This window comes from Trichoplusia ni, chromosome 8 (genome assembly GCF_003590095.1).
Source record: "Trichoplusia ni isolate ovarian cell line Hi5 chromosome 8, tn1, whole genome shotgun sequence".
NCBI classification, from domain to species: Eukaryota; Metazoa; Arthropoda; class Insecta; order Lepidoptera; family Noctuidae; genus Trichoplusia; species Trichoplusia ni.
This window is the reverse complement of record NC_039485.1, coordinates 1,347,901-1,375,107: the sequence shown is the minus strand read 5'-3', so window position 1 is coordinate 1,375,107 and position 27,207 is coordinate 1,347,901. Positions and strand designations below refer to the sequence as shown.

The 27,207-nt window shown below is 33.6% G+C and overlaps 1 protein-coding gene across 1 annotated transcript in view; it reads left to right on the top strand.

Annotated features, from left to right (window-relative positions):
- The first annotated feature begins 23,566 nt into the window (after positions 1-23,566).
- The window catches only part of LOC113496547, a 79,830-nt gene continuing 76,189 nt past the window's right edge, over positions 23,567-27,207 (top strand). Inside the window, exon 1 of the mRNA XM_026875803.1 lies at positions 23,567-24,860. Coding sequence (XP_026731604.1) covers positions 24,782-24,860 — 79 coding nt within the window. The 5' untranslated portion in view covers positions 23,567-24,781. The remainder of the gene's footprint in view (positions 24,861-27,207) is intronic.

Sequence of the window (27,207 nt, the reverse complement as noted above, 5' to 3'; positions counted from 1 at the left end):
TCTCGTTTCTTGCAACTTGGTTTCGTCTTTGTCACTTATAGCTTCGACATAATATATGAAAAAAATATTTTTCTGCAATCAGATAAAAATAAGCCTTTTTGTTAATACTCGATTTAAGCTTTGTCCATACCAAAGTTTGTCAAAATTTGTAGAGCATTTTGAGCGTGAAGAAGACGCAAACATACGTACTCATGACATTGCGAGTTCCGTACAAAAAGACTTAAAGACAACAAATAACTGTTTAACGAGACAAATGATGTGTAACCCGATTGCCAAATGTAAAATACTCAGAAAATATTTTTTTACATATTTGTGTACTTAACACATTCTTTTTTCTTATTTACAATTTAAAAGTAAATTAAATTATACAGCTTCTCATTTAATATCACAGAACCGTAACCTACAGAACTAAATAAAGTTAAAACAATGGCTTTCATCGTTTAGAGTTTAAAATTGAGTCAGCTCAGCTATAACGGGCGTGAACCTTATTCATTTTAACTACATACAAATCCCATTGAGAAGTGGAAACGTTTAGTTCAAAACGTTGCGAGCCCCTGAATAAAAAGCTAGAAAAACAAGAATAGATATAGTGTGCCACTGTGCAGGGGAGGTTCAGTAAAGTAATTGGGCTCGATTTTTAAGCTATTGCATCGCTTCTATCGCAGGCCTTGAGCGCGGGGACTAAACCCAGAAATGGGGAATATGCACGTGACTTAAATATGGACAAAATATTTTTTTTTTGTAATATTTATTGCTACTGAAAACACACTACAATTATTTTTAGAATTTATTTTAATTTAATAATGAAATTTAATCATCAAAAAGTGGCTGTTTTGAAATTACCGCGCAAATTTTCGAAACGCAACACTATTGGTGGAACAAAACGTGACGTCAGTTTTACACGAGACGTCTGCTGTCAACAAGCTATTTGTATGGTTTCTTTTTGGAGGAATAATTGTTATTGTATTGTGTCGCTGTTTTTTTATCTTAAGTTAATAGTTTTATGTGTTCAAAATATTAATTAATTGTGAAGAAGGACTTAGAGAATGACTGAAACCGGTTTCGTAAAAGCGCAGTCGGATAATCTTCCGAAAATCGACGTGTTTATGATGGCCACGTATTTCGCTTCAAATCCAGATGTTTTTATTCATGAATAATACTTATACATACATAAAGATAAATTTAGAATATCGAATAAGAATTTTTAATAATATCTTTACAACTTTTTGTAAACTAGGTTATGTTTTGTAGAGGTTTGTAAACAAAACAAGTAGGTAGGTAAAAGTAAGAATGATTTGTATATGTATTTTACTTTTTTGATATCCTTACTTACATTGAAATGATCTTCACAACAGTATAAACAGCTCAAACACGATACATTGTCTCTTCTCATCGCCTTGCACCACTTTTTCCTTAGATTTTCACCTTTCGGCATAAGGAAATACACTTTGTCAGGTGCAGTGTTGATGTTATTTGGACACATAGGAACGACACAATATTTATAATATGGTTTTTTGTGCTTTTCCATGGTAATTAAGTCGACATTCACTCACTTTATTTATTTTTTGGTAATTTTGTAAACCAATCACTTTGCTGTTGACATCGAACTCGTGTAATGGTGACGTCACGAGCAAGCGCGCCAAAATGGCCGCGTTTAAATTGATCGCGATTTTAATATTTAATTTTTTGCATAATAGTTTATATTTTGGACGTGATATTTGTATGTTTGGTAATGTAATAACTAGTAGAAACATATAAAAAATAAAAAAAAAATCATGCATATTCCCCATTCCGTAACGAAAAAACCTCACGCTCCCCACTCCGACGGGCACGGAGGTGTGGCTTGAAGGCCGTGCATCGTCTAACGTCGTGTCAGTTCGGCAGTCTTCGACACGGCGCTGTGTGTCATGCGATTAGACGTATTGTACGACTTTACGGAACTCGCCCGAATCGAGACGAGCTGCTCCGAAATCGGACGAATACATAATCAGCTGTTTGTGAGAAAGTATATAGGTGTATAAGTATTTATGCAATAGCTTTACCGCGGCAGTCCCCGAGTGCCACACGTATTTTTAATATAATACTAGCTTGTTAAAGAAAACAGATTACAAATATTACAGTTGACCTAAAAAAAATAGAAAAGATACAAAATTGATGATTCAAGATCATAATATTTTTCAACAACAAAAATACTAGTGACTTTAAATAAAAACCAAACAAACTTGATACCATGGCATTAAAAACAAAGCTATTTCACGCTAAATGAAAAACAAAATCGATTCATCCATCACGAAGTTCTGAGTTAACAAAAGTTAAAAAAAAACTACTAATTTAAGAACCTAGTCCTTTTTCAATTCAGTTTAAAAATAGATCCTCCTTCCTACTAATATTATCAAAGCGAAAGTTTGGATGTATGTATGTTTGTTCCTCTTTCACTCAAAAACTTAATTTAGATGAAACTTGGTACACAGATAGTGTATGCCTCCCCTCTATACAGGATAGTTTTTATCCAGATTTTATGTTCCCGTGGAATCATTTTCGGAGGAGTCGTGGGTAACATCTAGTTTCATCATATTTGTCTGTACTTGGTATTCTGCACATATCCCCATACAACGTCCAGTGACAATCGACGCACAGATCCAACGATAAGACATTGATGTATAGCGGCAATTGCTTTTTGCAAATTGCTCACCCACACACATCGCCGTACGATTTATGTGCAACAATTATTTTTCACCAATATAAATGAGATTAAACAACATTAAGCTATCCACGATAACAGAGTTTTGTGGTTACCGTTTAATGGTCACCATTTGAAAAAAATACAGATCGCGTTTTGTTTTCGAGCCATTACTCAAATTATTTGAATGATACTAAATTTGTTTTAAATTGAGATAACAGGTGGCTGTTATAGGCTGGTTATTTATTGTTAAAAACCGGTCAAGTGCTTATCGGACAGACACTGTGGGTTCCGTACAAATAGAGTAAAGTAACCAAGAAGGTGAAGGAATGGATGAGAAATAATGATTAGTGTTCTCACCAACGATTTTTCAGAAAAAAATGGATTTCCTCAAAAATCATTGAAACACGATTACTAGTTTTAGCATGTATTTTTATTATTTGTTAAAGCCTTACAAGCCGTTCTACAACTGCGAGTATTTATTTACAAAATTCAACTTTTGTGAATAAATACTTTAAAGCAGGAAAGTAGCTATTGTTGGAAAAAGATGACGCACTACACTGCTCGCAGCCACAGCAATAGTCCAGATTTAAAAGCTTACAGTACAAGAACTCACACAAAGTATTAACCTTCTACACCAACCTTCCCGATAACACATGATCCTTTAGATAACGCGCATTTCCTCAGAACATCACGCATTTGATTCGACACAACACGACTCCCAAACAACCTCATTCACATTCACACAATCCCTTTAATTTCTACTTTTTGCTCGATAGAAACATTTCCATTCAATTCAATTCCCACTAACGTCGGGCTTACAACTAACTGTTTATCAATACCGTCAACCATTGAATACGTAACACTTAAAGAGAACGGAAGGAACAAAACCATTGGGACATGCAAGATGTGAACAGATTCAGAGATAAACATCGATGTATGGTGGCAATTTCCTTAGAAGGGCGAACGGTGAAGGATCCCGCCCAAGTCGTTCCATTTTATTTGAAGCAAAATAAGGTTTCTTGAAGTCTGAACAATAACGTGTTTATTCAACAATATTTTTTTTGTATGATGGTACAATGTCATGTTAAAAGACTGTGACAATATCACAATAAATGAGCATGTATTTTTATTGCTTTTATGTTTTGAGGAAAAAATTTTTTTTTCAATAATTTGTTGAACATTATTATTTTTATAACTTTAACATTAACGTAGCTTTAAGAGATTCGTTTTATATCAAGTAGTAATATTGAGGAATAGTACTATTAGTTGTCGAGATCACATAGGCGGTCACTTTAGTTAAATATACTAGCATTCAGATAAACCTTGTGAGACGAGACTGGACTGGACACTTACTTGGAAAAAATACTAATCGAAAATGAGTAAAAACATTATATCCTTTTTTTTCAAATTATTATTATAATGTTATATCCCAACCGAATACAACCTCAAAAGACTGCTTAAAAATAACATGTAGAGATGTAAGCATTATGAAAATTTTAATTAGCTATCAACGTAATTGGATTTCATGGTACTTGGTTAATTTTAAATTAATTTTGTAGCTGTTGTAAACAGGTGATTAAAATGTTAATAGTGCTCGAAGGGAAACCGATCTGTGGAATGTGTTCAGGAAAAAATAATAAGGTCGGATGCGGTATGTCATGGGATTTAAGTACAAAAACTAAAAAAATACATAATTCTTGCTGGTAGGAATATAATAGTAGGTGCACTTTTAGTTTTCAAGAAGACACCCAGACTCAGAATAAGCTCTTGTAGATTGCTTATTTGCACACAAATGCTTGTCCCATGCTAGCATCGAACCAGCAACACGTTTTGCAAGCTGACTTTTGCCGCTCGGCTATACGTGTAGACATTCTAATGCAATATACCACTGTCCACGCCATAGTATTGAAAAAAAAACAATATAAGGGTTGAATTGAGAAACCTCCTTGTTTAGAAGTTTAAATAAAAAAGACGATACATTCTAAACTCACAAAAAAGCACCTTCGCACATCTAACACAAAGCCACAACGTTATCTTACAGACCGAATATGCTACCAAAGCAAAAAGCAATCCAGTTTCAACACGCCGATGACCGCAGACCACTCGGCTACTACAAACCTACGTATATATAAACACTGCTTTACATTCGGTCGGTTAACCACCAGTCCTTAATGAGATAGCTGATTAAACTCCCGGTGAATAGCTTCTAATTATTTTGTTTTGCAGCGTATTATTTATTTTTTTGATGAGAAATTTTTGGTAATTTTGGCAGTTGCTTGCTATGTATTTTAGGATCGTGATTACGTTTTTTGGACGTGCAAGGGATCAAGTAAATTCGGAACGGGTTTTAACAGATATTTTTTTTTCATTCTATTTTAGTTTATGATGGCTACAGATGAAGCAAGAAATTAAATTATTATAATTTGTGTTTTTGGGCTTTAAATCTCCAAAATTAAACAAAAAATCATAGGTATGTTTTGTAGGGTTCTCAGACCAAAAGGGTAATCCCTATTACTGAAGCTTTACTGTCCGTGTATAGGTCTGACTACATCTCATAAAAAGTGATAACTAGAGTAATGTAATTTTCACAGATTAATTAGTTCTTTTGCCGGTATAACAACAAATATTCAAAATAAAGATCAATCCAAAGCAAAGTGTTACGATCATACATTTGTTTGAAGTGACAATTTAATTGGAAGGTGCATACCAAAACATTCGTGGATCACACAACACGACAAGTCGCTCACACGGAGTATGGCGTGGTGACCTATGCCAATAAGTTGTAAATACCATTGTAGTAGCAGTTGCAATTGTTTTTTTTTTGTTTCTAGAAAACGACTCCCACATTAAGAAATTTAAACCTTATGTCGCGGGGGGGTTTCACAAACATACAATTCACATGCACAAAGACACCCAGACTCAGAACAAGCTTAGCTTTGGGGTCACACAAATGCTTGTCCTACGCAGGGATCGAACCCACGACAAGTCGCGCACAATGGGTTTGGCATGATGACCTCCACCACTCGGCATTGTGGAAGCAAGACGCATCGTAAATCGGCATCTCTTTTCCACGGCTCCAACGGTAAGGTTTCTAATGATGATTTTATCCCATAGTTCATAGATAAAGTTACTAATGTATATCGTTGGCTCTTTCAAAGGATTCACGTTAACGCCCATCCATCTTCGAAATCCATTATAAGTTGTGAATGGCTGGATCAATCAATATTCATTCTTGATTGCTTTACCCTCATTCATTATTATAAACATATTCAGGCTTTGACATTTTTGCTTAAGCTGATACGATCTGAATGAATTAGTCACCATCACATTTTAGACAATATGTTTAATTCATTATTGTTATTAATTGGAACTTGGTCATAAATCACCGTTGAATCCGGTATGGGTGAGGTGCAATCGCGATGTTAAGAATCAGCTTAAGCAAATGACCGACCAACCGTTGCTTGTCATCAATTTCTATTTTTTTGTGATAAAGCCAACAGAAATAATCATCGGTGAAGATTAAAACTCTCTAACCATAACGGTTCATGAGATACAGCCTAGTAACAGACGGTTTTGCTGACAGCGGTTTCGCCACTACCGTTACCATTTAAGTACGGGCCACTAAGAATGAACAGCAACAAAAATAATCAAATGGAGTTAATTAATTTAAAAGACTTCATTAAACATTCAAACATTGACCACAAACCTTTTATTCAGGATATCGCAGCACATTGAACACACGTTACGGAACGCGATGCGGTTACAACAGTATTTATACGTGGTACTGAAAATATACAAACATATTTAATATAAAATATTCATTTAAACAATTTTTACGATTTATTTTAAACAGGATTGTTTAAATAACTCGAACGATGCTTTTAAAAATACAATACTGCAAAGTAAAAATATAACAATAAAATATTACAAATAAATTATCTACACTAAAGATATTATGAAACTAAAATGAGGCTTTGTAACCAGTTCGAAAATAATATATTTATATAGATCTGTCTATTTAGTGATGTTACTTTTTCAAACGTTAATTAATTATTTACTAAAATTCATATTCGTTTGTCACAAATACCACTTCTACACGCTTTATGTTGATTCGTTAACAAAATCATGTTGCCTACAAAATCCAGAATTACTAACATCTTTCTTATTCTACGGCCAAATTCTGGCAATCGAGTATAAGTTAACATGGGTGCGCACTCTCGTGCGATACAACCAAACGTACAAGCCAAATACAAATATAAAGAAAACCCAAGAAGATTAGCAACTATCTTGAGAATTTCCAAAAGATACATAAAATAGTTTTATGGGTGTTCAGATGGGCGATGGGCGTTGGCCTGTAAGGTACACCCACCCAAATATATTGCGTGTAGAGACGCCCGGTTAAACCCAATATAAAATCGCCAAAGATGAATATTTTATTAACAGAAAGTACACCTCGGAAATATAATATTTTGCCTACAGCATGCGTTCTCCGTGTAGCGAAAGATGTTATTGTATTGGTGCCAAATTCCTAAATTACATTACCTGTCTATGTGACTGAAAACCAAATAACATTAAATGGCAGTTGGTTCAGTTGCCAGGCAGACATTAACAAAATCTAAAAATATATGAATTGCCTAAAATACAACATTATACAAGCTAATATCTGATATTAATATACAAAGTATATAATTTGTACAGAATCGTTCCTTTTTGAAACTTAAAAAGACGCTTAAAAATAAATATACATTTAAAATGTCGCTTCGTTTTTTTAAGTTAACGTAATCTCAAAAGTTTAGGCGGACAATCGCCGTTGAACGAGAAACAAGAAAACAAAAATAGCCAATCGTTACAAGCATTTTATTTACCGTTCTTTACTTCAAATCGAGGGGCACTTTGTAGTCACTACAAAGGCCGTCAAACCGTCGCAGTTTGTCAGAAAAAGCCCTCATCTCTATTTGTGTCAGGTTATAAGGAAAAAATGGATTCTACAAAAAAGTTTTTAGTAATAAATTGTTGCCAGTATTTCGTAACTGAACTATATTGCGTTTGATTAATTAAACGTTGAGAAGTTTTCGTTTTAAGAAAGTTTCGAAGGACGTTAAAATAGATTTATGTTGTATATTAAATAAGTTTTTACAATTATTAATTTTATATTTTTCTCTTTAGTTCTATTTGGTGTTTTTTTTGCTTTTAAAAACGAAACTATTTAAATAACTTAAACTTGACCCAGAAAGTAATCTTATCTATAAATATTATTATATAATAATGAATATTTAAATAATTTATGGACCATAGACATAAAGTTTGCCGTTTCTGGCAATGGCGATTGAAGTTTGCACAAAATAACAAGAAGCAAACGCATGGACCCTAAAATATAACCTAAGTATACAACAACAAAAAAAAACTAATTACAAAAAAAACAAGATGATTTGATTATAAACGTGACGTTGCAGGGTAACTTATAACCAAATAAAACACAATTTAGAATTACAGAAACAAGCGACTATCAAAGTTGAAAATAAAAATTAAATTACCAATGCATTATTAATTGATTTATTCCTGGCAGCCTATCCCAAGCAGTGGACGCAAATAAAACAGAAAACAACAAGCACTTATAATTTTTATGCATTTATACACGGTGATTTTTTAGTCGTCTTGCAAAAGTATCGCCCTGTTCTTGTATCCGACATAAAATATCCCTAGGCGCGATTTCTTTTTTATCTTCAACTAAGATAATAGGTACGAAGAAAAAAAGAAACATGAGAAATCTAAAACACCTGTTAAAAATGATAAAAACGCCGCCGCCCGCGCCCCTCACCATCGTTACAAGGCTCGGACCGCGCACGCAACAGAGCTGTGTTTCTAAAACTACGAATTGCATCATAATATTGAATAAAAATTGCATTTTAAATTTATTCAAATCTCATAAATACCATTCTTTTTTATCATGAACGTGTTCTAGTCATTGGATACATGAACTGGGCTGCTTTTGTAAGACGACTAAAAAATCACGGTGTATTCTCAATAAAGTGTCGCATCTGTTTCATATTCAATGCAGTTCGATGTTTACAGAGAGCACTAGATAGCTTGTAGCGAATGCGACCACCGATCCATGCCAAGTGCCAACCCTTTGTTACTGTATCTCTTACTGCGAAAGCGTTGTGTTTATTGTAACTGCTAGGGTTGCCACTGATATTTGTTGATAGCCAGTGCCTAGACTGGTGTGATTTTTATCGAGACAACTGTTTAATATTGAGGTTTTGAGGTTCACGTTTTGGGTGTTTGACCTTTGTTTACGACAATGTAGAAGCAAGGAACTTGTAATGATGAGCATAATTATTCTGTTTTCTTTTTAAAATTTTAATTAAAAAATGATTTTTTTGCAACTGAATACAGATAGGAGCTGACCAGACTGTGTGTGGCGTATGTTCAGTCTGAAGTGAACCGATGGCGTAAAATGCTTTTTGGGATAAAAACTTGCTCAAGAGGACAATTGCGTTTGTAAATAACTTGTTGAAACTCCACAGCAGTACCAAGTTAACAGTAAAAATGGAAGTCAGAATAAGTGAACCATAAAACTCCTTACTCGCTCCTTCATTCTCCGGCTTGTTAAGTCGGTCTTTCCCAAGATATTTAAATCATTTAAACCACTTTATCGGCTATTATTAACCCCTAGTAAGCCGATTAAAATAACCGGAAAATTATCTAAACAATGAATAATACCGGTTTTGTGTTCGTAGACGTTATTATGAAAATAAACTGAAGGGCGAATACCTTTCAAGTTTCCGAAATAGGTTGACTTACAGAGGTGTAGGGAAAGTATTTTTTATGGGGTCGAAAAACGTGGCTTAAAAGAAATCGATTTTAAATTATTTAATATTTATTTTTAATGGACACACAACAGCCAGTTTTTGCAGTTTCATCTACATAAAGGCGGATTATCATTCCAAGGATTGCCTATCTCGTAGTTTTGCTTTCAGAGTGGTAACGTGACGAGAAAGTCTGAAAATAACGATACCCACAAATTATAAATTATAATCACTCAAAATAATATCAAATTGTATTATATTCGTTTATTAAATTGCATCTCTCGAACCAATGTAAGGTCAATAAATAAAACGGTCAATATTCAAATAGAGAACCCCACAGACTAAATGGAACGCCTTTGAATCACACGCTCGAGCCATTGTGTGAAGTAGAGACAGTGTGAAATGAGTGTTTGTCAATACAGCAACCATGGCTGGCCTTGTTTGGTTCGAGTTGCAAGATCTGATAAGAAAATGGGGCATGTACACGTAGCATGTCGATTGCTACTTAGGTAATGGCAATATTGAATTTATGATGAAAAATGTTTTAAAATCAGCAGAGCTAAAATGTTAAACGAAGTAGCTTATGTCGCCTAAATTTGTTATTCTTGCGCTTAGTACAATTTTTATTTTAAAAAAATCGTCCGCTGCTGCACATAGGCCTCCCCAATTTCACGCCATCGAGATCTATCTTCGGCTGCTCGCATCCAGCTCCTGCAAGATCGTTAACAAAAACTACCATTCGTTTACTGAAAACACACTAACGATCTCTTTTATCAATTAAAACGAAATTATATCAATCAAAATTACAATCTGTAAATATAGCCATAGCTATAGCGATAGCCATTCCATTCGCTGCCAGAAATTTACAAACATTAATCGAACAGTCCTAAGCTTAATAATCAAACATTTCGATCAAATACATAGACCCGTTGCATGTTAATTAAAGTTACATGTTGCATTGACGACTGAAATGAGCTGAGCTGTGAGCACTGCCATATCAATGCAGCAATGGAACGCGTTCGTTTATGCAGTTTATAGTACCATTACAATGAACGTGTAAATAGACCATGCTACGGTTGATAAATCCAATCTAAATGCAAAATAACTTATGAACTCATTCCTGTTAATTGAATTTAAACCTTAAGGTGTTATGATAGAGTTTGAAAATAAAGGTTTGCAAATTACAGGTGTATTGCAATGTTATGAATGTTTTGTTAGTGTTGTTGTTCGAGCTTCTACAGTTATTTCTTAATTATTTTCATTAACTGCGGAGCGGTTTTAGGTAGCCTGTTACTCTGTTCAATTTTAGGCTAAAAATAATATTAATGAGCTTCAGCCTGCATAACAAAAAGTATTATTATACGTTGCATGCAAATGTTACATTTGGAAAACAATTTTGAAAGTACCCGTTTCTAATAAATGAAAAGCCTAAGGAAAATCAACTAAACTTGAAACCCAAAATCAGAATATAAAAATCGTTGTTTTAAAAAGGCCATTTTTGGCACTTTTGAAATGTAAATATTAATGACAATAGACGTGGGATTCCAAAATTTCATTATCAGGAAGAAGAACCAATGAGAACCTCAATAAAAGTTCTTTTCAAAACTGGTCGCTTTACACAGCATCGCTTAAACTCCTTTCGCTTGTTCTTTTTGTCTTGAGCGCCTCATCTAGGTATTACCCGTAGTATACAAAATCATATCACACTTAAAGATATATAAATAACCTAGGCCAGAATCGATCGAAATGCGGAATGGACACTCAGGAACCGGAAAATCTTATTTCGCTACTGTTCTAACGTATCACAAAAATACTAAATCCATTTCTGAAGCACAACGAGAGAATCCGTAAAGGCTTTGGTCTGATTAAGATGGCGCCACCCTTAACCTTGATGTCCTCGCAAAAGACTTACAGTGACAAATTGGTATACTGAGGTCGTGACCTTGGGCGACGAGGAAAATGTTTTTACTGTTAGGATTTTCACACCTAAATGCGTGGCGGCTGGTAAGTGTTATGGCGACTGGGACTGTGTGAACCTGGTGACTTGCAAGTTCCATTCATTGAAGGGATCTCTATGGCTTTAAGGTATGAGAGAAAGTAGTCCTTCAGATAATCGCGGGATCAAAATAGGAGGTTTTTCTATAAAATATTTTTGTCCATTTTATGAGCAACACTTGAAAACGTGTCTAGCCGTATGTTTTATGCTTCAAAACCAGAGGTGATAAAATGTAACATTTAAATTGAAATAATCCTATCTAAAATAAACATCAAGTATAACAATAAATTACTTCTATTATTTTCACTATTCATAAGCCAGAACTTATTGGTTGCGGGCAATAAGTTGCCTACCAAAATAATTCATAGAAATTCTTAAATGGTCTTACATTTTTCCTATTTTCAAGCGTACAAAGATTTATTCACATCACGTAAAACTCTTTCCCAGAAACCTAAATGCCATCTGTGCCCAAAAAAAAGGAAAACAAAAAACATTCCCCCATTTTTATAATATTCAATTTCTGTCATCGAGTGCCCACACAAATACAGTGTTCGGCAATAAATCTAATAAATGGTTATTGAAATGAAGAGGGTATGTCCCTTACAGATCTTTTCTGACTTATTCTATTGCACATGTAAAATATGTGCCGCTTTCATGTTCACAATAATATTCTTTGGGTTTTACATGTTAATAGCGAGGGTTAAGGTAAGGTTAAGTTACGTCGCTTGATGTCTTGTTGCTATTTTTTTCTTTTACGTACATTTTGAAATTGTCATGGATGAATTTGGATTTAAAACCGTAATTTCTTTCTTAGTTTTTTAAAATGTCTAGATTTTACTATCGATCATTAGAAAAATACTTATTGCTACGAAGGAGCATTTTTTTTACAATGAAATAACTTAATGAAATAGCCTATCAAATTTAATTTTCTAAATGAGTGCACCCATTGTTCATAATCACAATAAACTTTTGGCTTCCTAAACGAAACATACATAAATCAATCGAATCCCTCTAGGATAAAGTATACCTACATTCGTGATACAATGAGGTCAAGGTCACATTTGACGCCTAGCTAAGTACATTATGTGTTGATGAAAATATATGGGCATTATCGTGTCGCCTTTCTAATAAGGGTCAAGTCCAGTTAGACAGGGCAAGCCAGATTATTGGTATTTTATATCAAAGAAGCCATTTTGGGGCAAAATTATCCCGCACCAGCACTATGTGTTATTTATTTCATTAAAAAATTTGCCTACTTTAAACTTCTATAAAATACTAGCTGACCCAGCAAACGTCGTTTTGCCGATTTTTTTTTCTAGTTTAATGTATTTTTAGTGCCACATTATAAAAAAGATAAAAACAAACAATATTGTCTAAAAAATAAAATATATTTTTTTCGTGTGGGCAACCCTTGTCACTTAGGGGTATGAAAAATAGATGTTGTTCTATTCTCAGACCTACCCAATATGTATACAAAATTTCATAAGAATCGGTCGTACCGTTTCGGAGGAGTACGGTAACTAACATCGTGACACGGGAATTTTATATATTAGATGTATACAATGTAACTGCCGATGAGTTGAGAAATCCCAAGACAGCTCCACAATCTATTTGAAGCAGCTATCTGTTACCCATATCACTACTGGATAGTACATCTGGATACTTCAATCTTAAAACCAATTTTACCAAAATTTTGTTCTGTTCAGAATCTTGATCCCATGAAAGCACTAACATCCAACACATTTATTAGAGCTGTGTTTGTCTCTTGTTTTTTTGTAATGGCTCAGTCCAGAACAATCGGCATTGCGTCAACATGTTTCACTACGTCACGTCGGTCAACATATTTTGGTCGCATCGACAGGCGAATGTCACGGATCATGTATTGTATTGTACCATCGCATAGGGCTACGTAATAAAAGCTGTCACAAAAATGCTTTGACACAGAAATTAAACAATCCTTTGTAAAGTTCGCTGCTACGATGTATCTGTGGTGTTTTTCTTACATTTCGGTGTTTAATTTATTTTGTAGTAAATAGTGTTCATAACCGGACTTTCTAAAAACTGTGAACTGAGAAAGCTTCTAAAAATTATTTAGATGACATCGATCGCAATTTTCTCGTAACTATTCTCTGAAGTATAGCTACAATGGTGCGGACGCCAGTTTAAGGCAGATCAGACACTGAATTTTCGTAAAGTAGTTTATTATGCATTTTTGTCTATTAATTTATTAAACGAAAGATAAAAATTGTGACTGTATCAAGGTATCAGGTACTAGGATTTTCAGCACTTGAATGAAACAGTCTCGGAAAAACAATAAAAATCAAAACAAAGCAAGAACCTTTGTATTAAGATTCAGACAAAGATGTAGTGTGCCGTGATAAAGCACAAAATATGTAGAATACACGGATCTGTAGCACAAATAATAAACTCAGCTACCAAATCGAGTGGCTTGAGTTATGTGAAAAGTTGTCCGACCCCGCACAGGCGTACGATGGCCGCGCAGCTAACTACAATGGAAGGGGCTATCGATTCGTAACATGATCTGGATGGAAAAAATATCAAAACGATTAATGGACATAGTTTTAAACAGCAGGTTTGAGTATGATAGACGTCAGACGGCTTGTAATTTATATGACTTTAATAATTTGACTGTGATTGGCTGGAACAATTTTGTCAAAATTATAATCTTTATCTTCTCTTAGTTCCTGGCCTTTTTTCGGCATATTATGCTGTTATCATCTCCCTTATCATATTAATACATAAATATTTGTCAGGCAATGTATTCCATAAAGCCACTGTTCAATTTGTATACCTAGAAACAATTTCGATGGGTCAAATTTACAACATATTGAATACAGAATAACTACCAGCAAACAGCATAATCATCTTTCTTTCTATTTAACCAATATATGTTTATGTCAATGGTGTATCATACCGAAAGCCATCATTATTGTTATTGCGTATTAGAGGTCATTTCCTGGTTTATGCTCATTGTCTATGAAGCCACTTCCGTTTCCTCTATATTGTCCATTATTTTTGTTTATGGCAGATGTGTATTAAAGCTGTTTTTCTTGTTCATTACTTTGTTAATGAGTGAGAGATAACGACCAACTGTTAATAGTCATATAGTTTCATTATAATATCTTCATCTGCTAGTTTTAATGGCTTCATTGGCATCATTGTAATATATTCCTTCTCCTTCGCCTTTTTGCTTTATATTTCAGATCAAATCTTACGTATCAATAAAAAGAACATCAACATCTATTTCTCTTCTATCTTCCCTAAATGACATGAAATTCTTAAAAAAATATCGGTATATTCATCCCATTCAAATTCAAAAACTCTTCGGCTTGCGCTTTCTGAACTCCAAGTTTATTATTCGCAGCATAATCATATTTTCCATATCCATATTCTTTCATCCTCTTTTGAATTATCCCTTTAATATAATAAGCACACGTTAAATACACATTTCACTACCAGAACGGACTGACAGAAAAACCGATACGGTAATTGGGTATCCTTGTGAAGCAGATAATGTATAAAGCATTTTGCTCTGTTCATTAAAGAATATTGTATTATATTCTACTTGAAAAACGCTTTTCATGCGAGCTGAAATCAGAAATTAAAGAGTCCCTAGTACAATCGAACATGTTTTATGTTTGGATCAAGTTTATGCAGCACAGTGCATGAGGAATTGCGAGTCACCGTCACCAATATATTGCACCAGCTTTTAGCATAGATGTCGTGCGGTCTGGATCTAGTCTGACACAATTTGAAATTTGTTATTTCTTGTCATCTAGCTCTCTGTGTCCTACTGCTGGGCGAAGGAGTCCCCTAAATTCTTCCACGATTCTCTGTTCTTGACTTGTTAAAATTTGAAAATGTATGGTCTTGTCGCATAGTTTGATGTACTTATCAACGAGATAACAACGGTTCCAACAAATGTCTCACGTTTAACACAAACATATTCGATTCCCTTAACGCACATAAAATAACTGGAATAATTTTAGCTATAGTAAATGAAATAAAAACAAATGCATGACGTCTTTTTTCGTTCACAGAGAGAAGGTTTATGAATTTCCACGTGCTTACATAGGTACTTCGGCCTTATTTATTTATTCATACATTCGCGACGCTTGCGGCTACAATAGATACGACCTTTTTAAGGGCTTATAAGGTCAGACAGACCCGTTATAGAGTCTTCCGGCATTTTGAGTAACGTACTTAATATAAACCCTTGAGGAACTCGAATAGGTGGATTACTTTCAGTATTTAAGCTTATGTCAGAAACCAATTTACCAATTTGGCAGAATCGTTTTTTAATTGGCGTTTCTTTTTATACTCTATAAACCTTTATCCCAAAGATACCGTTGCCTGCGGTTATTACATTTTATTAATTACCAGTCTTCATATTCAAAAACAAAACACTATCGTTTAAGCATAAATATTTTTATTTATCCAAAATTAATTGGCCAACACTTCCAGTGTACATACATCACCACTCGGTACATTCGCCGCCATAAATAATAAGTGAGAGACCGGAGGCGCCGCGGATACGTAACAAAAAGTAACAAACAGATCTCTTAAATAAAGAAAACACGGGCATATGTTAACATCTGTCGGCTATACTCGCCTGTACAGGCGCGCGCAGTAAGTGTTCTAAGTGTAAATGTACGCGTGCCGCTCTCACGTGAACTTTTGAATGCACAATTTCTTTTCTGCGATAATAAAATTGGAACCTTCTAGAATAATGTAAGGCTAATAATAATTTAGTGTTTGTTCGTCTTTTGTTTAGTGGGACTATGTTTGTTGTTTATTTGGCCTGTTTTAAGATGAAGAGTACTTACCTAAGTGTTGTAAAAGAAAATGTTATATTGGGATATTAAAAGATGTTTTTTTTTATTAAATAAATTGTGTTTTGTTTGTATTGTGATGTACTTGACTTTATAAGAATAAAGTAAGGGATTAAGGGGGCAAGGCAAAAGGGGAAACTGATTGCTTATTCCAAATTATTCCACTTAAATCAAATTACATATTTTTATTAACCTATACCAAAGCCAAAACGCTTTTTGTTTCAGGCAAGCCTTTGACAGGCGTTTTCAAAATGGTAATAGTATCAATAATAGTATAATGGTAATAGTATATAGATAATAGTATCAATGACAAATTATAATTGCTCGTTTAAACAAATTTCATCCTGAATAACAGAACGTCATTACCCTTTTAAAAATAAAAAGCACAAGATTTATTATTACAGTAAGTACTTAAGCAACAACGGCAAAAGACAGAAAAAAAAACACCCAAATAGGAGAAAAAAAAACATCGGATCACGAGAAAGACCAACATTAACAAAGGAAATCCGTACAAAATAAAATTTACACAATCAAACATCTTCGTCATCATTTAGAAAAGGCAAGAGCAACCATATCCAAAACTAGCTGTTGCCCGCGACTTCGTCCCCGTGGGTAGAAGATATAAGTTATGATTTAGGTGTACCTGCCCGGTTTTTTCATATTTTCCATTGTATCTTAGCTCATACTAGTCGCAGCGTGATGGTTTATAGCCTAAAGCCTTCCTCGATGAATGGTCTATTCAACACAAAAAGAATTTTTCAATTTGGACCAGTAGTTCCTGAGATTAGCGCGTTCAAACAAACAAACAAACTCTTCAGCTTTATATATTAGTATAGAAGTATAGATATAGATATAGATAATATTAAACATCCACCTTGATTGTATTCAAAACTGACTCAAACCATTAAAAACCCAGTTTAAATATTATGAATAGCATTCTGAAACGAATGCTTCGCTAAAGCCCCACGGGTTTTCCGGACCTTAACAAATACCGCCTAAAACTTGAACCTTGTATTCATTTTTTAGGTCATATATTTGGGAAAGCTCTCTCTACAGACGGCTCACAAACGTCTAGTTTTTTTTTTATGTTGCAGCATTTCAAATTACTGGAATGTCAATGGGTATATATTATTATGAAAACATATTTATTTACATGGATATTTTGCACCACTGTAAGTAGAACGTTAAGACCAGTCAAGAAATTATAAAAATAAAATAATTTGTGGGTTTTTTTATATTTTTTGTAATGTTGACATCACATAAAATATTGAAACTCTAAATCTAATCCAAATCTAATACTTTAAATCAGTCTTTAACACTCAATAAAATTTGATGGCATATTTTTTTTTTGAAGTACTTCTTGTGATGAAACAAATTCATGAAATCGCTCTTTCAACCACTTGCAATTTAATAATTACACATTTTTTCAGGGCGAACACCACGTCAAACACAAAAAATCTCATAGTTCTTGTACTAAATAGCTGACAGCGATTTATCTCTCATTACAAATCAACACGCGTTCGTTAAATTTTATTTTGACGTCCCTATAAAAACAATATTAAATAGTTAACTGTTCATTGCCTTCAGAATCTGTGTTCCGTTCACTCCAATACTCGTAGATATAAGTCAAACTGATTGTATTGTAGCTAATTATAAAATTGTCTGTTTAGAAATCGTAACAAGCGAAAATGAACTTTGAGATCGGAGAGTTGAGTTGAATTTCGTTTGGCGGGACTGTAATGTTTTAACAGATGTTTACAAAAAGTAAAAATCAAAAAGCAATAAAAGTGAATTTTATATGTTCCCGTTCGGATTTGTTTCCTTCAATAAACGCTTGAAGATCGCTGAGTGTGAGTTTAATACATCTGTACCGTTTTACTTGTTACGAACTATTTTCGGTGATTTGTTGTTATCAGGTAGTTTCCATCTTGATTACTTGGAACATTTAATTGAACGGCATTAAAGTAATCGAAGTTTTCAAATGGCTTTATTGCTGGAGTTAGTTCATTATAATTTGTAATTGTTTGGTAGCGTCATCTATCAATAAGTTGTTGGATCACAATTGGATTAGATTCGCAAGTTTTTAATTCTGCATTAAATATTCGTTAAATTTTGAGTACATTTTAAGGTAACTACATGCAAAAACAGTATCTTCATTATTTTCTGTATTATTGACACCCAACTGTCCTTTTATGAGTAGTAGATAATTAAGATAACGTGTCAATTTTTTCATGTACCGCAAATTTATTACGTACCAAACATATTTATATATAGAACTAATCACAATAGCAGACAACAATCCCAAAAGCAACTAAACTTATACAAGCATCCACAAATCCTCGTCATAGATCAGCACGAATCACCCAAATAAACAAAACACAAACAACAAAAAATATTAGTCAGCGTCCCTCAGGAAACAAATAAGGGAGGCAGTCGTAAAGAGACAGCAATTACCTATGAAGTCAACTGCACCTGATCCGGCATGGAAAATATAATATCTGCTGAGATATAGGAAACTAAATTAAAGAACATAACGTGTGATGGTACCTTTTAGACTGGCCTGTTGGTCTGGAGGTTAGAGGCCTTGACTTCTATAGCAAAGGTCGTGGGTTCGATTCCCACCCAGGAAAAATGTTTGTGTGATGTGCATATTATTATGATCATTTTATGTCTTGGAGGTTTTAAAAAAATGCTTTGCCTATATAGGACCACCTAAAAAAACATTTTTTTTTAAAAAGGGACATCCGCGTTAAGTAACTTAATCCTTGTGTCACACAAATGCTTGTTCCACGCGGGCATCAAACCCGCGACATGTTGCGCTCTGTAGGTTTGGCGTGGTGACCTCAACCACTCGGCTATTCGTGCAGTCAAAGTAACATAATATAGAACAGCATTACTTAAATAAACTAATCCCTGCTTTTCTTAACATTTCTGCCCTTAAAACTAAATAAACACAGTACCATAACACACCAATTAATTAACTTCATTGTATCACCCTAAAATACCAGAAACGCGAGTCATGAAGACAAATTGAAACTTAAATTCGAGTCCGAACGGAACCAAAATAACATTTTGTACATGTCTCATTGAAATGGAGTCATTTTTAAAACTCCCCTCCGCACTGATTTCACTTATGTTTGATGTTCGACATTTGTCACTGTTTATAGTTTATTTTTTTTCTATAAATACATGATTTACCCTCTTTGAATTTTAGAATTGTGTTTTGGCAAATGTTTGAGTGTGGGAATTGAGGGTGTAGGTATTGTCCCCTTGATTGCCGTTGATAAATATTTTGACGTTTTGGAGTTTAATATGATACTCTTGTATAGATATATAAAAGGAAATTAAATTATTGTTTTTGAATTATTCCGATTAGTTAGTGGATAATAAAGTACTTCACATGTATTAATTAAGTATTAGTGCTTTTTATTATTTAAAGTTAGTGTGTGCCTAATTCTGTTTATCATTTGCAATTTAATAAGCTATTAATGTTTTTTTTAATTATAAGCTTAAACACAAATAAAAGGCATGTAGAATAATTAAACAAAATAGAAAAACAAGATCGTCTTATCGTCTTTCAGTGCCATACTGTACCGTACAGTCTAATTTCAATATTAACTTATAAACTTATAATATTGAAATTAGAATTAAACCTAAATTAAAATTTTAGCTAAACTCACAAAATAATATAATAATTAATTACTCTAACCACAATCACTTCAATTGAAAACAATTGTTAATGTCATATTCAAATCACTCCGACACGCAATAGAATGTTTTAATTAGGCTTGTAAAATCAAATTTATGAAAAGCATAGTTTTACCGCCAAATCACAATAACTCTACAAAATTAAATCAATGTGTTTTATAGCAAAACACATGGTGATAGGTAGCGGGCGTTTTCCATATTAAATGTTTTGATGAATTTGGCTTCTACAGATTCTAGAGAGACGTATGGTATGTGGAGGTTATAATAATGTTAAAGTTCTATCCCTAGTAACAATATCCATCGATCGATAGAATTTTTATAATATAGCCTGGGACAGCTCCACACGGTTATCTGATCCCAAGCTAAGCAGAGCTTGTGTTATGGTAACCAGACAACTGATAAACTTACTTATATATTTCTAAATACATACATATTATAGATAAATTACACCCAGACACCAGAACAAATCATGCTCATCACACAACATTTTGTCCTGGGCGGGAATCGAACCCACGACCTCCGTTATAGCAGTCAGGGTCACTAACCACTAGACCAACAGGCCCGTCGGATTAAAGCATTGATGATGAATAAGAGGGTTGTAAAAGCAATTATCTTAAAGAAGGTAACATATTTGAACTTAGTGGTGTAACACGTTGATTTCCGAGTCGAAAGATTGAGTCGGGAAAAATCCGCGGCATGCGATACTTTCTTAATTGATTACAAAGAACTACTTGCTAAAAACGGTCAAGTGTGAGTCGGACTCCTAACACTAAGGCAGCTAAAAAAAAAACAAATTTGTAAAAAGAATTGATACCCATTAGATTAATAACGTTAACAGCGATGCTTTCAGTCAAATTTTGTTTCTTGTAATAGACAGTCTACTTTAAGACAATCATAATAAGAGATTTCATGCTATAGAACAAGAGCCTTGAAAAATTTTAGTTTCAGCTACGCAAACTAATAACCGCATTAGGAAATTTAACGTACAAAACTAGAGACAGTTAATTTCTCGTGACATAAATAAAAAGGAAGCGGGAAGGGGCATTCCTTAGGAGGAAGAAATAACAAACATATCTCTCAAAGTAAGAAAACAAACAACGTATGTTAACATCTGTCGGGCGCGAGCTAACGCGAAAGCCGTACACTCGATGACTTATTGCTTCTCATTTTTGTGAGTTTTAGGTACTTTTAGTTCCATTCGTAGTTTGAAACTAATTACAGAATTAGTTATGGGTATTTCATTAGTTGTCTTGAAGATTTTTTGGCGAGAGAGTGTACTAAGAAATTTCACCTTTGTGTCGTGAGTTTCCTAAAATACAAGTCACATGCACATTGAATCATATTTTCAGTTGTAATATCAAAATATTATTTTTTAAGGTCTGTACTGTTGTTGTCTTAAAGTTTATATTGCATTTATCCTCATTTTTTATTCAAAGCTCATATTTTTAATAAAAGAAAATTTAACACCCACTTACTCTGTAAAATTAAAAAAAAATACAAGAAATCGATCCTCCCTGACATTTAATATCACAATAAATTACTTAAGAATTTTTACGAAGGTCACGAAACGAAATCTTTCGTCGATTGTACCAAGATTCTCGAAATTCAATACGTCAGTGTTGATTGCAGTTAATTATAAAATCGTCCCCTCTTATTGTCCGTTCTATTTTCGGTATTCCCACTTCGTCAAATCCGATCAAATTTCAACTTTAACTTCTAGAGACAAGATTCGATTTCGCTTGCTCATCCTTGTCATAATAAAGTTCTTAAATGTACACAAAGCTTAAATCAAACTTAAATCAGTGTATAAAGCTTTGAAGGTATTATTTCCGCTAGTAAAATTGTCTTCTTTATGCCGTGCCAATGAACCGAGAAATGTGACCTTTATAGAAAGCTAATCTCTAGTATGATTAGATTTCAATTGGTCCGTGAAGGATGTTCTTCGTATAACATAAATTCCATACAACAATTCAATAGAAGTAACTTGTACTATAGGTACGGGATTGTATTGAATGTTGAACTAAATTGTTTTCTAGTAAAGCGATCTAGATAATGAGGTTTCGTTGCCTAACATTTCATTTTGGGCACACGAGATGTTGGCTAAACACATACTTGTATATGAGAGGTCCTACCGGTAATGGTTTATTGTTTATTGAGATTTTGAGTTATTGGGTATCCGAATTATGTTTAGGAAGATATGTATACATTTATTTGATAATTATGATTTCATTCTGATATCATTAATTACCAATTTTAACCTTAAGCATTTAACATTAAGCAGTTTTAGCTTTAACACAATTCCGTTTAAATATAAAAAGCAAAAGAACTGCAAACTCAATACTTTTCAAATCATACAAAAATTCATACAATTTTCCTCGCGTTTTAAGGAAAAGAAAAAAAGGGCGACAATTAAGTAAATGAAGACAATTACAAAAGAATAAGCTCTTTCATGCTAATTTCGAATAAAGGATTAAAAATTAGCATAAAATATAAAATGCTTAGCTTAAGTAAAATGCGACGATAGACACAATACTTTTTGTGTGTGGCCAGATACGAGGGAATGGTGACAAACTGCGAAATGATTTGACACTACAAGAAAGATTGGAATTTAAATCCACCAATTTCCCTTGTATAATTTATTTTAGGAATTTGTGCAACCAACTTATTTGCAATATGTTTATTTACGTCCTTTTGAAATTAATTAGCGGTGAAATGAAAATTTAAATTGGTCAAATTAGTTCAGTCAGTTTTATGGTTACAAAAGGGGCAAAATATGCGCGACGTCAATTTCAATTACAATTCCGATGATATTGATATAGAGCCAAATAATTATTGAAATGTCGAAACAATTGTCATGTCATTATTCTGAAGGGGAACTGTTTTTATATTCTGAAATTGTTCTTGTATATGCATCTTTACTGGTCTGGTAAACAATTAAAGATGTCACGGTTTTTTAGATCTGTTTTGTCTAATTCCATAAAATCGGTATTTTTCAAAACTAATTCAAAAGTTTGTATCGCTTTTTCAATGTTGACCTGATTTTTCAATATTTCCTAGAATTGTTTCACTGTTCCCAAGTACATTTATAAGTCAAATCAAAATCCGGCTACAAAGTAGTACTTTATGAACATCAAATAATCTATTACATAGACAGCACCACGTATCGTCCACCCTTCAACGCTTCCTAAGTGTTCTGGCTGTGAAGAAGAAATGGCGAAATAAACTCCACAGCATCGTAAGCTAACACTTTTACAATATTGTACTAAGATTATAGGTTTAAAACTCATTTATATCGTAAGATTAAATAATACCCCAGACATAATTTATGATTTAATTAACAGCATAAAAATACCGTAAGATTTTCTGATTTAAAAAAGCGTAGACGATTGGAAAATTACAATTTCTATTTTTAATATCAAATTTACTTACCAATCACTTAACACTAAAATAAAGAGAAAGCTAAAAAGACTTTTGGAATTTTTAGTTTATTGATCAACCACTTTCGTAATCATTTTGAGTCTAGCCACAATTTTACTTAATACGCAACTCAGTATTGTACAGAAAAACTGAAAAATTGGTTTCCAAATTCCAAACATGCTCAAATTTATAATTCAACGTTTAATGGAATTGAAGTAAATATATACCACCAAAACTCTTTAATGAGCTTGTTCAAATAACCCGTCAGAATATAACACAAAAGAAAAAATCCCAGCGTTAATAAACTCGTTATTAAAAATCACTACATAATGAATCAACCTTTTGCAGTCATATACGCAGATAGGCTATAAACTGCCGGATTAGACACTTATTAACTTGGACGTGTTGGTCCTGAAACGTATCTCTTTCAGATTTATGTACATTTTAATTGCGTCTTCACACAAGATTTCAGCGTTACGTTTTAGCAGACCACGGCCTAAATGCGAAAATCTCTTCCGTCCCTTTCTCTACGCACTGCATGCGACCTGCAACCCTTACAAAAATTGTCTGCCATCCCTCTCTGACAGACGCTCGGCTGGCACCGGGCGAATCCCTTATGTAAGCCAGCCAGTGCTTTCACAGCTGCCTCCTGAAACGGACGCGCGCGCTCTCACATAAAAAATCCCACCGACGATGCCGATATTCAACTTGTTCCTCACACCAAAAAGCATCAGTGGATACTCTTGTGATGCGAAACTTTTATGAACACGAGTGTACACAAATGTGGAAAGTGGTCGTAAATTTAATAACGGATATGTCATACAAAAACGTAATTTTCTTTTAAACTTACGCGCCGGGATTAAACAAGATTTATATCTGAAAACAACAGAGCTTTTCGAGTTACTTTTAGATGTTCCTTGCTCATTATGTTTTGTAAAGTAATCCAAGCACGCGTTACTGAAGTTAAAAGTGTCGTACAATTTATGCGCCAAACATCGGTTAAGGATAAAATAAAAATAGATGAACTTTAAGTAGGAACTTTAATATATGGACCGACATTCGTTTTAAGTAAGTGTCATAAAACTATTTGTCAGCGCGTTAATTACCACGTAGGATAAATGTTGACGTATTTAGTGGAAACTAGTAGGGTTGTTGTGAAAATAAGTTGTGACAAGATGTTTAACAATTTAGTCATTAGAAGATAGACGTAAATGAAACAATTATAGATAAAATACATTAAGTGCTAAGTGACGATGAAAAGAAGAAGAGTGTCAAATTAATATAGTATTTAAAAATAATATAATATAAAAACAAAATGGCTGGGAATTTGAAGAGAATAAAGAGGCATTCATACGTTTTGAATGCGATTCTGCTGTTCATCTCGATGATATACGGTGAGTGATTGTAATTTGTAAACGTAGCGATAACTTAATTAGATCACGCTTAATCTTTTAATCAGAACGCCTAATGTTGTAGCGGTTGTACATTTGCAGTAATGAAGCAGTTACATAATAGACACAACAGAATTCTTAATTAAAATGTATATGTTGTATGTAATCAATTTAAGCAGGTATTGTTACGGGCAAACCTTAGCATTTGTTTACAAATATACAGGATATGAGCCACAACGTTTCATTATTTTAGGAGAATTTAGGTACGCATTAAAATAAACCTGTAAAATACGTACTAGTCCAATTTTCATGTACTTAGTAAATGGAACTATAAAAATATTATACTTCTTTATTGAAAAGTAAACGGGTATAATCGATTTGCAACTGTAACAACAAAGATAGCTGCACAATCACATCAAAATCCATCGAAGTAGATTGAAAACTTATGTGCCGGGGTACAATATTTCACCCGGAGCGTGGAAAGACCGTAGCTGGATTAATTGCTTCTGTCAGTAATTACTTCGAGTAATGTACTACTCTTTCAACATTAATCTCTAAAGGATTTCGCTTTCGCGCTCACCCACTCATTCAAATTATGTTACTGTTACCCCGTACGAGTAATTATGATAATGTACCCAGTATGAGCCCTTGTAGCATACCCATTTTTATTACTGACTCCGAAGACAACTGACAATTTGAATGGAACTTTAAGCAATTAAATGAATGCCGCCAATGTGTAAGTTTTCTTATTATAAGTTAAAGTGGTGACCGAGTTTGAAAAGTTCATTAAATTGCTTCAATTGACTCTGGAACTTAGTCGATTGCATCATTTAGTTCTTAATGTGCAAAAGTCTTAATTAAAGCAGTGGTTTAATAAAATCTACAATAGTGCGTGGATTATGGTTAATGTTTTATTAAATAAATAATTATGATCTTCACTGTTAGGTTCATATTATTATTGAACATAACTAACGGACAGGTATTAAGATATTAAATTAGAAAACTTGGAGATTTTTATGATTCTTTCTGAGAACCCGTAACATAAATATTTGGATAAAGTAACGATGTTCTTCGATCTTAAGATGTTTATCTTGCTCACACTTAATCGTTCTTCAAACCTCGTACTAATTAATAAAACTCTTTAATAGCGCTTCCCTCTTGAGATGTAAGAACTCTTGTAGCCTCTCATCATGACCTTTCAAGTCTCGGTGACCGGTCCAATACTTAATGATATTGCTTTCAACCTTACACTTATTTTTTTCACTCATTTTATAATATGAATCTAAATAAACCTTCGGATTTATGCCCTAATAAGAAGTTTATTAGCACGAATACGCAGAGTCACAAGTTGATTTAAGACACATGCTTTTGTCGTTAACAGTTTTGGTAATTAATTACTTTATATTAGGCGGTTTTATTTATTGTTATTGCACACATATTACATTAATCATTTCGTAAGTGGCACATTCCATAATGTTTTTTTTTCTTATTACAACAGAATTATTATGACGTCCATGTTACTGAAAACTGAGAAATTAAAATAACCGAAGACATATTAACATTATCGCATAAATAAAAAGTTATATAACGTAGAGTAGGATGCGTTGAACTAAATGAAGTGACAACCTGCAACGCTATCTTGACAGCGCTCCGCGTACATGCACCCGTATATTTAGATACTGTACCGAGCAATTTTCTCCAGTCTTCCAAGAGAAACCTGTAAGCTCTGAAAACACCGTACGAACAGTTACCTAAAGTGTGTTAAATAAATTCAACCTCAGCTGCAATTTCATTCCCATATGTACAAAATAATAAATTCATATTGTCGTAAAGTATTATGAAACTTAGCTACTTCCACCGGAGTTTTGAGCTAAATTTAATTATTTTGCTCGCTGGCAATCCGAAAACTTTTCAATTGAACAAGTAATTTTCGGAATCTTGTAACTTTTATTGAAGTATGGAGCAAGAAACGAATTAAGATGGACTCATTCAGTGGGTCATGAATGAATTGGAATTAAATCACTTTTGTGAGTTTTACGTCTCGGCAAAAGGCTCCCGAGCCTTGAACTCGACTTGAAATTTAAGTTTTTCATTGTTAGAAACGTTTCTTTTGATTTTTCATATGGATCTGCTTTGGAAAAACTTTTAATACTTGGCTCGAAATAATCTATACATATAATAAAATTGTAGAAAAGTGAAAACTGTACATTGAATATTTTAAAAAAAGAATAATTGCAGGGTGGTCTACGAAGGATTCCGATGCCGAAAATATGATTTTTAGAATTTTTGTCTGTTTGTCTGTTTGTCTGTTTGTCTGTATGTATATCCGGAAAGATCTCGGAAAGCACTG